Here is a 16,701-nt window from a genome sequence, read left to right as displayed (position 1 = left end):
TTATTGTGCAGTTTTCCTGTAGGATCTTTGGATGAAATAACTATACTGAAGTTTATCGATTTGGTCAACCTTTTTTTTTTAATTTTAAAAACCAAACCCAATTCACTGCACACAACATAATTATATTGTATATTGATTATAGTGTACTATAATATTGTAGTGGGTCTTTGTAGGTGGGGGTCTAAAATGCGCATGCAATAATATTGTTTATATTATCGTTTTGTTTGTATGTAAAGATCACATGACTAGTGTTTCTATATTTAGATAAAGTAACGGATATTGTGTGGATTTGGGAAACGGATGTTTGTAAAGTAGTAATAAAAAGAATTACCCAATCTAAAGTTAGGTATAAATATGTTCAAGAAAAGTAAGTTGACAATAAATGGAACTTTTACTTAAATAGCCCATATCATGGCAAATCTATTATATCTATAATCCAGGCCAACATTGGCAACAATATAGGCCCTACGATGAGTAGATCTACATTTATAAAAAAAAAGCTGATTCTTTATTATAATAGTTAAAAATGAAATGTAGAATTACTAGAATACGACGATAGTTATTGTGGGTATCCACTTCAGACATCGTAATCTGTATTCTCACACATAAGTCACATTCTTGCCTGGATGGGACAAAAACAATGTTCTCTGAATATCATTATTTAGGGGGGTTGGATGGCTGAATGGTTAGCGAGTGCGCTCTGTATCATAAGGTCTGTCATTGAGTCAACTGGCATGGTTTCAATTCCCCGGTTGTACGACAAGCAGTAGGGTTGATCATCTGTCTAACATGGGTTTTCTCTGGTTTCCCCCCACTGCTAAACACCCGGCCCTACGCGCAAGCAAATTATTGAAATTAAATTGAACCATGTGTTAGTCCCGAAATGATCTAGTTTGTGTTGAGTGGTTAAACTCTCTCTCTCTCTCATATCATTAATTTAAAAAAGATCCCCAAGCTGGCGGAGTAAACCTTGTTTGTGCTGCTGCAAAGGCAATATTTCCCACATAATCATATAGCAGACTGCAATGGCATCTGCATGAAATTTTGCTCTGTTGGTGCAGAAAAGTTAAACATTAAACCTCATTTCATTTTATTTGTAATAGTATTTATTACTGAGTTATGCATGGCCACTATTAATTAATTGTGTTGTTGGTCATTTTACTAAAAGAAAAATCCATGCAGTCCTAGATAAGTGACTGAAAAGTCTATCTCTTTACGCAGATGGTGGCTAGGAATACTGATACATGTATATATATAGGAGCTGTTTCAATTTGAAGAAAATGGTCATCTTTAAGTCAATAATAGACACTTTAAGCTTTGCCCAGACACATTCTGGCTATTTATGTTAGGTTTTCATTGGTGTGATGGAAGTTCTAAGCATTAAATGTAGCTCAGGCTGCTGAGCAGATCATTGATTTTCATAGGAAAAGTGAAAAGTGTTAAGCTGGTTTCAACTTAAAATTGAATTGTAAAAAAAATTAATTAAATGTCATCCATTAATTTTAATATTTCTAGAAGATAAAACACCCAAATCCCCGTATCCTAAACAAGAATATGTTGCTGTCCCTGGTCAACCATCAGGTTTCCATCAGCAACCAGGAACATATCCTATGGATCCTAATTCCTACCCACAACCTGTAGCACCGTATCCTTATGCACCTGGTACCATGGTGACACAACAACAGTCAACTCAAGTTTATGGACAACCAGGTAAATTAAATAGGATCTGTATTGCAGAGTTAAAAGACATGGTTTTGGGTTTTTAAGCACTACTCTTTGATCTTGCACATTCTAATAAAATGTTGGGCATGCTTGTTAGCTTTCATAAAATGTATTAAGAAGTTTGACTACATCTAGAACAAACCTGTGGTTTCCATCAAACTTGGTCAAGTTGCAGTCATGAACAGCCGATTCCGGTCATGAACGGTTGATTCCCGTAAGAAACGACTTTTCCACAAAAAGAGAATGCCAGCGACGATAAGACTGTGTACGGTACTGTTGAGACTACATGTTATCGTCAGATCTGTTAAAATTTGTGAGCAATGATGCTTATTATATAAAACACAAATTTATATGGAAAGCAATCACTAGGTTTATTTCACACTATGTTTCAACAAGTTCCTCTTGTCGTTCTCAAGTGAGTAATGACAGTGTAATAGCACGAAATCAAATTATATACAACAAGGTAACAAAAAACAATAACTAATATGAAACCATCAAAGGGCTAATAAAAAGTACAATAATAACATTACCAAATAAACATAGAGGATATTGATTAAACAATTAATTAAAAATTATTATGTGGATCCATCAGTTCAGTTCTTTATTAACTTTGAGTATAAAACTCATCAGTATACATATAAATACAATATTTACATAATCTACAGTATGTACAATATTATAACAAAGTATATAAGTTGAGAGTGGAAATTTAAATTATATATCTACTATAATGTCATCAAAAATAGTAATTTGTTATTACAGTTAATTATACTAAACATCATTTAAGTAATAATCATTTAGGCTTTCTATATCCTTTTTAATTACATTATTTTATTTTTATTTTTTTAACCATTCTGATCGACGCTTATCGGCATATGATTTCTTGCTATTACACTGTCATTACTCACTTGAGAACGACAAGAGGAACTTGTTGAAACGTAGTGTGAAATAAACCCAGTGATTGCTTTCCATATAAATTTGTGTTTTATATCATATGTTCAGTTACTAAATGCCGTATAAGGATGCTTATTATGTGATGTATGATTATTAATTCTAGAGTTATTGCCCATAATTACTAGTGATAAAGTTATCATATTATATGATTTCTTACATCAGATATCTTATAAGAAACCAATATGCATTTTTAGAATAGTGTGACGAATAAAATTCTATAATAACTTGTAGAGTTCTTGTCCTTGCCTTGGTAACTATGTGGGATCATGTAACACACAGCAAAAACCTTTATGGAATTCTAAGACAGCTTAGCGGCTGTGGGTGTAAGCTTAGGTTTCCATATGTTTTTAACACATAAGCTTTAAAAAAAGAAGTGCAAAAGCTTAGTTGAATTTTTTGTATTTTTGCAGCACCATGTTTTCAGCCAAGTGCACCACCCAAGGATGGTTATGGTGAACCTCCTCCACCCTATTCACCCTACCCCCAACAAAACCATTATCCTCAACAAAACCCTTACCCTCAATATCCCAACTACCTTCAGCAGGTTAGTCACTTTTATACTGGTTTAAATATTTTTCCAAAATTAGATTTTTTTAAGAATAAAACGGATCTGTCATCCCTAATTAGAATTTAAAAGGCTTCAAAATGTTTCTCTGCCATATTTGACTAATATATCATACAAAACGTGGGAATATGCCGTGCAGTGTGCTGCAAATAAAATTTTCACCTGATAGTAGCATTCCCACCTAGTACTAAGGGTTCTTTTACATGCATGCCAACCGAACGACTAAACACTGTTCCTTGTCTGGCCCTCCATTCTGCACCACGGAGAAGGGAAAACTGGGATGGAAAATCATGAGGATATTTTTCTGTCAACACCGGGATGTGTTTCCTAATCTGTATATCCAGGTACTTTGATTGATAGTGATATTATTCAAGGAGTTATCATCTAAGAGTGCTAATAGTGATTTAACGATGTAGAATTGTAGATTAAAGATACATTATGGGAGATTAAAAAATAGTTAAAAAATAGATAATTCTGAAAATTTCAGTCAAATTGATCCACTCTGAACCGAGAATTTAGCAATTGATTTTTAGGCTAGCCTCGATCATCATTACTAAAGTCGGTATGATAAATTACATAGTCTTGATTATCCATTTTTTGATTTAATTATCAATGAGCGTTGAGCAGCAGATCGGGTTCTAATCCAGTAAATATCGCAGGCTAGCGATCACATCGAGAGATGATTATGGTCTGGATAAGTCAATTAATATCTAATTAATAATTTAGATAACATTTCAATCCTAAAGAAGGACCTGCAATTTGCAGATTTAGCTCTTGCATAATGTATGTTTAAGACATGGTTTACATAGACAATTTTTATTTGAAATGATTTTTATTTCGTCAAACAAAAAAAATATAGCCTTTTGCTGGCACTGAACTACACAAATTCAATGATTCAAGAAATTATAAATAATTACATCAACATTGCAGAAGATCCACTCTTAGTTATACCTGTATGTATGTACAATACAGGTATGCAGTAATATTTGGTGAAGTTATTCACTTTTTAAGAATAAACTGGTACCATAGTTAACTGAGAGCATAAGCTTAAGTGTCAAAACTTTGGGCAGGCAATTACTGTAACTTTTAATCCAGAAAGAAAATAGACCACAGCCGTTATAAGTACACTGTAATGTGTCGTGTCATATGCTTGAAGGATTGTGTAAAGATATTAATTATTTGCTCAATTTTTCAGCAAGGCTATCATCAAGCATCCTATCCCACACAGGCACCATATCCTACTCAACCTATGCCACAGACGGTTATAGTGCCAGGAGGTTTTGATGCTTGTGCCAGATTTAATGCGGGGGCGTCACTCAGTATTCCAGTAAGTACTGTAAATAAATTTTTATTGGATATTAAAAAAATAGTGGTTTAGCAGAAATTTTGATGGAGGTGGGCTCAGGGACAAAAGAGATCCTTCAGGGGTAAAGTGGATGAGTGATCTAAGGTCTGTTATCTATGCGAGACATGGGTTCAATGCCAGGTTTATACTCAGTGGGTGAGGAGTAAGGCCACCTTCCTCACCTCCTGAGGTTTCTCTAGGTACTCCAGTTTTTGCTCACAGCTAAAGAGTCCTGCTTGCGAGCCTTGTATTGAAATAAGCTCATGACAATACTTCAGCCATTTTGAGGTCCTCGTCTATGTTAATTTTTGAGGGGAGAATTTTGTTCAGAAAGTAACATTTCCACACTTCCTTCTGAATTCTAACTGCCAATAAAATTTTACACACACTACCAATTTATACACAGGATATTGCTTTTCCATCCCTTCCTTATTACTAGACAAATTCCCTAGTCTCATCTCATAAGCATAACTTCAGAGAATTGGACTTAATTAGTTTTTTTTGATACAGATTGATTCAGTTGTTATATTTATCTCCTTTCAGCCTCCACCACCAGGGGTGGCACCAAATGCGGCCCAGATGGCTGCATCTCAAGGTCACAATGTCTTCGCTACCCAGAAATCAAGTAATTGGGTAACAGGAGGACAAGGGGGTGGACCCATATTTTGATTCACAGAAAGAAAACGGGATAGAATCAATTTTGTTGTTTTAAAAAAAAAAGGCCAAATTTGTTGTGTATTTTGGCTAAGTTGTATAATATTTATTTATTTACATCAAATATTTTTACAGTGTATAAAGTTAAGATTGAGATATTATTCAAATGAGTATAAAATATTATTTTTTGGTCTGGTCTGCTTACTACTTTGTCTAACTGAATATCTATTCAGTTATATCACGCTTTGTGCTGTTTTCATTTAGTCATCAAAAGAATTGCCCATTAAGGGTATGTTTGATTTCTATCAGTTTCCTCAAATATATTGTTTTAAGAAGTCTATGTCAGAATTTATACTTGCCTGTAAAATTGATGATATATTGTTTTTGAATGTTTAACATTATGATCGGGTCCACTTCATATATTTGCTAATTTGGCATTGTTAAAAAGTCTGTTTCCTACTGAATTGGAACTTTCATTCCAATTACTTCATAATTTTATCAAAACTCGACTTGGCATGAAATTACTGTGATACAGGACAATATGTTTCACTATGAATATTTTATTAACAAAGCTACTATAAGCCCAGCTTATTAGTTTAAATTATATTGTAAACAGGAAGTGATGTAGTAATCTAGAAAGTTAATTTCTATTCTTTACCTACTGTATGCCTCTATTTTACTTATCCCATGTTGTACCCATGACATAGTTGACGATTCAGATAGTAGAATCAACAAAGCTTTTTATAATGTGTGGATTTGTAACACATATGTGGAATGATTCTTTTTTTCTTTTCATTTTAACCCTCTATAAACAATCGGCTAGGGGTGAGATGATGGTGAAATGTTGTCCTTTAAAATGTAACAGAAACAGTAAAACTAACATAATGCAGTTGAAAGAAATTATATAATTATTTCTACAGTAGTTTAGTTGATAATAACAAAATTATTGTCTATATCATTTAAGTTATATTTTTTATGAATGAAATCAAATTTACTATAAATTTACTAATGGTTGTGTCACATCAATTGCCTTCAAACTTTTTTATCCATTATGTGTCACATGGAGGGCAATATTTAAATTAACTCCCTTATTGTTGAATCTTATTTTTTATGAAGTAAATTTAAGTGTTATGTGCCTTGGCTTCATCTATTCAGTCCTTCATGTTTATAAAATTGTGCGGGAGCCATAAAAAGCTCCTGATACCTTGAATATATGCAGTTTAAAAGTAAACAAAAACTGAAAGTAGTTTATTAATCTCAATGTTTAGAAGAGCGATTTAGCTAATTTGCAGGAGTCTTTAATGACTCCTTTGAAGGAAAGTCAACGTGCGTCGAGAGGAGCAGGAGCGAAAGCTCCCCTTAAACGTGAAGGACTGTCTATTCCATGTAGGAAGAGCCAAAAGTAACTGTCTTTATTTAGATTTAGTGTATAAATTTAAACTATAATTTGTATCTATTTTTATGATAACTTTTACCTATTGTTATTGGCACTTGTGTTTTTTAACATGATAAATTTCAGCTTTATAAACTTATGTATATTTGTGTAATTTACAGAACATTATTAACTCTCTTTTACTGTATCGTCATCTGGTGTCCTTTGATAAACTAACTGCTGGTTTTAAGGTATGATGGATTGTGTCTTGCTCATTATAGAAGATCTATAAGTTATTGCCTTTAAAGTTTGTGCCTATATAACATTTGTTGTGGTTTATAAGACTTATGTATATTTAATTATGTTGATGTATATTTTTATATGCCCACATGGCACATTAAACATCACTCTGTCCAACTTTCCTTATGTACATTCTACACAGTACAGTTATTGTCAGATTTCTTTTCAAATTCATAGTGGTTATTCATATGGTTTTAAAGAAGAACCCTATGGAAATTTAAAATATTCTATTATTTCCCCATTTATCAGTTTCAAGCTAAATGGGGAAATAACCATATTAAGTTTCAAAATTTTTACCAATTTATATGGCATTTAATATGGTGACTTTTGAGACTTGTAACAGAATTTTTTAAACCCTGGTGAAATTGCTCATTGGAGCTAAGTAAGAACTATAATAATTTTTTAAATTTTAGGACAGGCCTACAGGTAGTAAACTTCAAATGCATGTTATTTTTTGGTTTACAATTTTACTTTTAAGAGTTAGTGCAGAGTTCAGAATAGCTGCATTAGGTTTGTTAACAATGATTTTAGAGTTAACATGGACAACATTGCTGCTGTCACTGTTTTATTGAATAAGCTTAGTAATTATTTCAGCTAATTATATATTTATTTATTTTTGTGCATTATAAATGTTTTGTATAGTTGTTATGATTATAGTACACATATAATTATTTAATATTATAAGGTCGTTTATATTAATGGATTATTTATCTTAATATATTTTATAAATTCTCTTGAGAGGTCTGTTGAGAACTAGAGTTGATATTGTCATTGAAATCATCAGTCAGTAGTCAATACTAATTAACTGGAACGTGCTTGGGAGCGTCTCAACATCTCAAGTACCCTAGTTCTGGGCAGCCTGTGTATATATTTTTTTTTTTACTTTTTACAATCTTACATCTATTAATCAAATAACTTTGTTTATATACAACTGTTTGAACAACGGGTTATTCTATAAATTAACTGTCATAGACGTTAAATGATTACAATCAAATTAACAGTATTTTAAACAGGGGCCGTGAGTGTCAAGTTTTCTTTTAAATCAAATAGTGCATTCAGTATATATTCTGTGATTAATTTATAAACATATTTTTTTTTAATTTTATTTTGTAAACTCAGAGAGATCAAAGTTATACTCCCAAGTTAATTGAACAGTATTTATATGTGCTGTATCTAGCTTAAATGTGTGCTCACCCTTAGTGGAAGTGGACGTAAAACTCCAGGAACGAACGAACAAAGCTTAAAGGAGCTAAATCGCTAATATTTGGGACCTAGAAATTGACCCAAATGGGTCGCAACGCATATAATAATGTAATCTGATTGTATAAACTGATTTACATTCAATTGTTTCCGTTGACTAATTTCAAATCAGTTATGTCCAGCAAAATACAGCACGAGTCTCAACCGAATAGCAAATTTCTAGCGCCTGGTTATTCCAATCTATTGCGCATGCTCTCCAGATAAGATATTGCGTCACCCTTTGACATGAGGTGTGGAATATGTCTAGCCTCGTTCTTTCTGGTCAGTTGTTACAAATGACGCTGAAACACACTATGGTAGGCCTACACGATTCGTGTACCAATGGTAAAATGTTTACTTTGTCTTAAATATTGGATATCAGAAGCCTACCTTTTCCTGGTAAGATCACAACATCAATGTTGATTTGAATTGACAAATAATTCGTATTTTCAACGTGTAAGTTGGATGATATTGAGTTAGAGACTTATAGCTACTTTAACGGGTTTAATTTATTTATCAGATGCTGTTAATTTATATTCTTAATCTATATTTAAAGCAAGGATCTCTATCTGGATAAGTGTGTATTACTGTTATATAATAAATCTATAATCAGTAGAATTGTTTTATTTATTTTCATTTTTAGCGGAATGGAATAATTTGATCTCAACCCAACAGGTCAATCTGTTTCACGAGCGAATATTCAGGCCATTAAATAGAGTTATTCCCCTTGGTATCGTTCACCGTAAAGGCTAAATCTATTTTTTTAAGGCCAACTGAATTATTGTCACTGTGGTTGAGATGTAAATAAGGTAAGGACACGTGATTGTTGGCGAGATTGAAGGTTAGGGTAAGCATTGGGGCTAGGTCCAGGGCTAGGGTTATCGGGAGGTGAGGGTTCTTTACAGATCCCCCCACAGAAAGCACGGGCCGTGGGTCTAACGTTTCCTAACCCATACGGGAATCGAACCCATGACGGCACCCATTCGCCTCGCAGTTGCCGGCCCAGCGCTCTACCACTGAGCTATCGCACAACCATAAAAAAGGTTGATTGGGAACTCAGCGATAAGGGCGCCTGTCGACAACTACTGATTTTATTTATGAAATTCGATCGAACTTAGCCCAGGCACTGGCCTGGTTAGGGTTATCGGGAGGTGAGGGTTCTTTACAGATCCCCCCACAGAAAGCACGGGCCGTGGGTCTAACGTTTCCTAACCCATACGGGAATCGAACCCATGACGACACCCATTCGCCTCGCAGTTGCCGGTCCAGCGCTCTACCACTGACCTATCTCTACCGACTATTTTCATCGCGATTCTTCTTTATTCGCCAAAAGAAACGATTTCTCGCCACATTTGACACAAATTATAATAATTCAACACTATTTTCAAGTAGAATTTTGCATTTAAAAACGCATGTTTGAGTCGCTTATGGTAATGGCTGATCAGTTCAAATGTATTTTGTGTATGTTTTTAAATCGCAACATTCTACTTGAAAATAGTCTTAGGCTTTTTTTAAAAGGGTCGCCCAAAGAAGTAGAACAGCAACAAGATTACCATTTGTATCGAACATGGAACCAGTTTCTTTTTAAATGTGAACGTTTGAATCACGGATAATAGCGGGAATTAAAGTGGATTAAACACTGACCTGACTGGAAAGTTTCCCGAATATTTGACAAAATCTTGGGTCTGTGTAAACAATTCCAAACTCTTCAAGAGTTTAGTTGCACCAAAGAATGACAGATATTCATAATATTGAAAAAATATCGAAATATACTATTCAAAAAAAGTAGGGGATATTTGATTTTGGGGGCATAATACTAAAATATGCAAATGACTACGAAAAAAGTCACTATTGAACCTAACAGAAGAAACATTTCCAGTTACATGTGACGCCCAAACGCACCAATATCTACCGCATGGAATGCAGGTGATGCTTGGGATCATCATGGGGGTCCAACCCAAGATTTGCACGACTCTGACTTTGAATGTTACAGTCATTGTGGCATTGAATTCCAGGGTGGAAACATCAGTTTAATTGTTTTAGTGACCAGAAAACAAATTTTGATATGCGTCGGCTTACCCAAAATGAAAGGTTACGTGCCCTTGGCATGCTACAGATCGGCACAACACAGGCGGTTGTGGCGCGGACGATGAATGTTTCTCAGTCTGTCATAAGCAGGCTATGGTCCAGATACCGTGATACACAATCTGTACAGGACAGACCACGCTCAGGTCGACCAAGGGCGACAACTCAAGCCCAGGATCGATTTATCCGTACCTTGGCCTTGAGAAATCGTGTCATCACAGCAAATCAGATCAGCGCTCGTCTTCAAACAGACACTGGTGTGAGAGTGAGTGGCCAGACGATTCGGAATCGACTGCATAGGGGTCACCTTCGCGCCCGACGTCCTCGCGTGATCCCTTGTTTGAGAGATCATCACATTCAGGCAAGACGTCGTTGGTGTAGGGATCGTCAACACTGGGATAATCGACGCTGGAGCAATGTGATGTTTTCAGATGAGTCAAGGTTCACTGTTGATTTTTTGGACAGACGTAGGAGGGTGTGGCGTCGTCGAAACGAGCGCTTCCAAGACGTTAACGTCATCAGACATGATCGATTTGGGGGGGGGGGGGTTCTGTTATGGTGTGGGGAGGCATCACTGTTGCTGGAAGAACGGCTTTACATGTTGTTGCAGGGCGTGTTACAGGCCAGTACTACCGGGACAACATCTTGGCAGTCCATGTTGTGCCGTTCGCACGACGTCATGGCCGCCGTTTCATCTTCCAGGATGACAACGCAAGATGTCACAGGGCCAGGATCGTTACAGGTTACCTCCAACAACAGAACATCACCACATTACCTTGGCCAGCACTGAGTCCCGACCTCTCCCCCATCGAGCATGTCTGGGACATGCTTGGACAGAGGTTACGTCAACGTCAACAACGTCCTGCCAATGTCCAAGAACTTGCTGCTGCGTTGCAACAGGAATGGGACAATCTGGACCAAAATGACCTTAGACGTCTCATTAGGAGTATGCCACGTCGGATCAATGCTTGTTTGGCAAACAGAGGAGGATTTACCCGTTACTGACTTGGTTGTGATGCTGTGGTAACTTTGCTGTTTGACCACGGGTATCATTTTACCCTTATAATGGTCAGTCTGTGCCTTACTTAGTCTAACGATCATTTGGAATAAATCGATGAATGTGAACTTCATTTCATTTTGTCATTTGTTTCTTCGTCAGTTTCATTAGGTGACTTTAATAACACTTAAAAATCAAATATCCCCTACTTTTTTTGAATAGTATATTTAAAATAAAATCCGATATGATTTTGATTCTTGACTATGATTTAACTTATTGCCCCTTTATAATTGTTTTTAAAGCTCGGGGGCCACGGTGGCTCACGATGACTCAGTGGATAGGACGTTGACTAACTAACCTGGAGGCCCCGTGTTCTATCCGTGCGTTGTCCGAGAAGTTCATTGGGATTTTCCGGCGTGGTTCCCCCTTGTAAGTGATGTAGGACGGAGGGTCTGGCAATGAACAATGTATATTGGTTCGAAAAATCGAGATTCCGTGTAAACATTAGCGTGCACGTAAAAGAACCCTTAGCAGATGGAATAAGAGTAGGCCATAGCGTCGCTGTCCGGGCAAAAATTTCACCATAGCACACTGTATGGCGTATACCCGTCTTCATTAGCCCAATAGAAGCAGAAGGACATTAAACCTCATTTCATTTCATTTCGTCAGAGGCGATGCAAAAAGAAAAATGGATCAATAGACCTATGGTCATCAGTTTCTATCCAATATACTGAATCGAGTTTCTTTTGCATAGCTACGGTATAGTTGTTAATGAATCTGGTCTGACCATCATATGTGTACCAGCAACAAATACAAGAACATACCGCTTATCAGGAGATGTAGACTACGGAAGCGTGTAAGGGACATGCAATAAACTATGACCAGAAACCGGACATGTGTTATCGCTGCGCAATTCTCCAAATGTGAAGCATGTCAAGTTTCATATCGATCGTACTTGAATTGACGGAGCCGTATGCTTTTTATGAAGTGCGTAGCTTGTGGGCCCAGTTAGCGGTTCAAAATATATCTAGCACTCTTGTTCTGTTCCCGAACACACGTTTTACCTTGTGCAAGTTAGTTGTTATCTGGCGCAAGTTAGTTGTTATCTGGCGCACACTTCTTACATGTGCTAAACCCATAATTCTATAAGTCGTCGCACAATATTACTATGGATCTAGATCGAAGCGAGGGTGGCAACCAGCTGTCTTGATTAGTTGGGGGGGGGGTACATTTTATATACATTTTATATTACTGTTCCCAGGACTTACGCCCTTGGATTGGAGTAAGAATACCCCCGACTGCATCTCACAATAATGATAATTAATTTTTCATATAGCGATTTACATTAAAAAATCTCAAACCGCTGTACATAAAGTTTATAAACATGTAAAAATATTAATTGGTCATTAGATATAAGCGCATTATGTTGAATAACATTTTCGAAAAACTAGGCAAGGAATTCCATAGGGTTGGTGAAAAAGCACTAAACGCGCAAACACCGCAAAGTTCTTGACGGTTTGAGTCGAATTGGTTGACACGAAAGTTTCACACCGTCAGCACTGCGACTATTTCTCACCAGCGTAGCAACGTAAATTAGCTCAGTGAGCTAGAGTGGCGCAGATGTTGTATGACGGATCAACTTGAAAATTATACAGATGATTTTTAACTGGATCCTTCAAGTGGTAGCCAGCTGAGTTTTATCAATATGGGCATAATAGCTGCATGACGCCCCAACTTGCGTTTGATTATTAAGCGAGCAACAGCATTCTGAATGTGCTGCAATTTACGGAACTGGTAACCATATGAACCAAATAGTAAGCAATTGCAATATATCAACCGTGAAATCACAAAAGCGTGGACAAGCTTCCCAGTCGCGCTCTGATCAAGGAGCCTCCGAAGTTTGCCAATATGCCATAGAGCAAACGACGCCCCCTTGCACACATTAGTGATATGAGTGTCCATAGTTCCCTTTGAATTCATCAACGAGTGTGCCTTTAACCAAGGTGTGGAGGAGATTAATGTTCTTTCTCGCCCTCCTATTCCCACCCACAGGCACTTGAAGGGATTAAAATAAAACTTCGTACTAATGCTTGACTATACATTACAGTAATATATAGTCAAGCAGTAGTAAGAAGTTTTATTTTAATCCCTTCAAGTACCTGTGTTCCCACCCTACATTGGACTAGTCTCTCAATCAAAATTGATTCTTCTTACCTAGGAATCGTTAATCTGCTATATCACCCTCCGTGGAAGCGGACGTTAAGCCCCACGAACGAACGAACGTGTGCGCTAGTTATTATCCAGCGCGCGTCAAATAATAACTAGCGCACTAGATAGATAAAATATATTTTATTATTTTGTGTTCCGTACCAGACTCCGTAGACGACTTATAAATAATAGAATTAATTAACGGACACTAGATACCAGAATGTCGTGATGTTATGGGCACCTGTTTGTCCCGGGGGTATACTACAGAATATAAAGTGTATATTAACACGCTAGTCTCATTTATTAATTATATTATAGGTTTTATATACATGTTATATTACATGTTATCGATACCACACTATTTTATATCTTTGATCATCTCGTGTATATTTTATAAGCATCTAATGAAAAAAGTCTGTAATCTTCATAGAAATTCAAGATCGCCACACCACTGTAGCCATGATGGTCCAAAAATATACATATCTGTAAAATTCATTCTCTGGACCATTGGAGTAAAATTAATGTAGGGAGTAGAAGCTCTGAGTAGCATTTGAATGAATGTGTCGTTCTCCTTAGAAATGGGAGCCGTGGTAGATCAGCGGGTAGCCTATGACACTGGTCCCCGGAGGTCTTAAGTTCCACCCCTGTGTTCTTCGAGTTTTTCCGGTATGGTTTCCCCTTGTCAATTGTGCCTTGCAAGGAATAGCATCTACGATAAAAAAAAAACTGTGGGACGATAAACGCACATCCCCGTGAACGTATTGACGTGTACGTACAAGAACCATTCATAGTTGAATTCGAAATATTACTAAGTCTTTAGCATGCAGACAAGTAGGACATTAACCCCTATCATTTCATTTCATTTCTCCTAAGAAAGACCCCCACCTCAGGGCTTCTCGCGTCTTGAAAATGTGTGTCTTTATAACATTTTAAGCATTTACCAAAACCAACCGTCACAATCATTTACACAATTTTACATGAAATTAAAAGAAAGAAGATGAGGTTTCTTTTATTTGAGAGTGATTTAAATTGTACTTTTATTGACCGCTGGGTCTATATATTTCAAAATATTATTGACACAATATGTATTTGAACGGTCTCAATACATATAATATTTGAAGAATTTTATGACTTGATTTCCGGACTAGGGTAGCGTTTAAAGTTTCACAGTATATTGATTTTTAAGAATATAATAATATTAAATTTAGAAGTTGTCTAAACTTTATTGTAATGTCGATAACCATTAACACCTGGCTTTATAAGTCGTAAGTAAAACTTATAACCAATGCAGCTGTTGGTTAATCCATTTTTATTTATTCGCGTTAACTTCAATTTTATTTATTGAAAAAGAAAATAAAAAGTGCAATTCCATTTCGTGATGCGTTTAATAGTCTGCAATAAGTTTCCAAGAGGTACCGCTCATATTTTGATCCATTGCCAATGACAAATTAGGAGATGGCCGAGGTACAAATACCGCTCTAGCATAGTTGATCGTTATAAGGAAATCAAATGGGGTTTAAAGCCCAGCTGTTCTCCACTTTGGCTAATGAAGACGGTATGGTGGCTGATTGGTATCATGTCGTGGTGTCAACCCGACATCACGACATTTTTACCCGACACCACGACAATCCGACATCACGACATCACGACATTTTTAACCCGACACTACGACATTTTCACCCGACACCACGACATTAAAAATGTCGTAATGTCGCGTAAAAATGTCGTATTGTCGGGTTAAAAATGTCGTGATGTCGTATGTCGCGTTGTCGGATTGTCGTGGTGTCGGGTTATCAGCCATATTCCTCTCAATACTATGATTATGTACACTGAAAATTTCCCGGGATTTTGCAGCGTGGTTTCGTGATGTCGGGTTGTCGGGTTGTCGTGGTGTCGGTTTGAAATGGCGTGATGTCGCGTTGTCGCCTTATGAAGGGCGACATCACGACATCACGACATGATACTTATCAGCCACCATAAGACGGGCATAGTCCAAGTACATACTAAACTTAGGCTTCCTGTCTACAGTTAGCTCTATTCTCGAAGTATGAGTAGATGGATCTCTGTGTGCAGAATGAGTCCAAGTAGTGTGCTATATAAGGGACAACAGCGCAATGACCCACTGACAGGGGAAAACAACGCATGGAATTTGCCATGGAACTTTCTCTCGACCTTAGCGAGCCAGCGACTTATTCAATAAGACTTAACAGAAGCTGCAATGGTTTAGTGGAAATTAGAAGTAATTGTTGTATTAAAAAAAAACTAAATCTTTAAATGAAATCCATTACAATTTATATTTTACTTTTTCTAATAATGGTAACCATTTTGCCAGGGCTGCGACGACATCATAGAATGACCATGATGTATAATGATGTTCTAACGTAAAGTTTTAAGATTAACCATCCCTATTGTTACTTTAGATCTGGTGCATTTTAAACAAAATGAATTTTGTGCCTAGATTGGGGTAATGAAGACGATTAGGGAAAAGTTGCCCAGACAAAGGCGTTACGCCCTACTCTTAATTCGAATTACGACTATCAAAGATTCTTTCATGTGCACGACAACGAAGAGCCAACTCGATAATCAATATTTTTAATACTCTATCATATGAGTTTCTTCAAAACCTAACAAAGGATGCACCTTAATAAGGTTTGTACTTTCCCAACATAATATGTTGGGTAAGTACAAACATCATGGAGGAGAAATTGTTTAATTTACCAATGTAATTGTGAGCGTCTTTGGTGAGTGTTATTTGACACTGATAAGGAATTTACCTGGCTGGAATCTAATTCATACAGCAGATATAATGAAATTCGACGCCACCAACCTCTTTAAGCTCACATATTTAAGTATATTTTGACAGTTATAACTAATGGAGGTATGTTTTTGGTTAAGGGTAATAAAAATAGCATTGGGCAGATTTGGGCGGAATATATTCTGGTTTTGAAGATAAACTACCGATAACAATCAGAGGAATTCTGTAGAAATGAATTATGCGTAGTGTGAGTTTTTCATCCACTTCTTTATATAGTAATAGACTGTTTGCACAGGTGGGAGGTCCCGCGTTCGTTCCCGGTGTTGGTGGGATTTACCGGCGTGATTGGCACAAGACGGAGGGTCTGTCAAGGAAAAGCGCCACCTAAAAGAGCAGAAAAGTAGGACGTTAAACCCCATTTCATTTTGATTTGTTTGCCCATTTTAGTGAGAACCGGATTATTCTCGATCGTACACAGTCATTTCTGGTTGTGAGTCCAGAGTGC

General features: G+C 36.6%; 1 protein-coding gene across 1 annotated transcript; it reads left to right on the top strand.

The window, feature by feature from the left end:
• Window positions 1–238: 238 nt before the first annotated feature.
• Window positions 239–8,763, top strand: LOC126821876 (DAZ-associated protein 2-like). Its single transcript, XM_056101369.1, has 5 exons — window positions 239–367; window positions 1,516–1,710; window positions 3,087–3,220; window positions 4,437–4,568; window positions 5,130–8,763. The coding sequence occupies exons 1-5, from the start codon at window positions 355–357 to the stop codon at window positions 5,253–5,255; spliced, it is 600 nt and encodes a 199-aa protein (XP_055957344.1). The 5' UTR covers window positions 239–354; the 3' UTR covers window positions 5,256–8,763.
• Window positions 8,764–16,701: the final 7,938 nt, after the last annotated feature.

The sequence above is a fragment of the Patella vulgata genome, chromosome 5, assembly GCF_932274485.2.
Source record: "Patella vulgata chromosome 5, xgPatVulg1.2, whole genome shotgun sequence".
In the NCBI taxonomy this organism is placed as follows: domain Eukaryota; kingdom Metazoa; phylum Mollusca; class Gastropoda; family Patellidae; genus Patella; species Patella vulgata.
The sequence above is the reverse complement of the archived record's forward strand: the minus strand, read 5'-3'. Positions and strand labels throughout refer to the sequence as shown.

Coding starts and splice junctions, on each gene's coding strand:
- LOC126821876 (XM_056101369.1), top strand. Junction 3,221..4,436: donor ATCCCAACTACCTTCAGCAG/GTTAGTCACTTT, acceptor TCAATTTTTCAG/CAAGGCTATCATCAAGCATC. Junction 4,569..5,129: donor GGGCGTCACTCAGTATTCCA/GTAAGTACTGTA, acceptor ATCTCCTTTCAG/CCTCCACCACCAGGGGTGGC.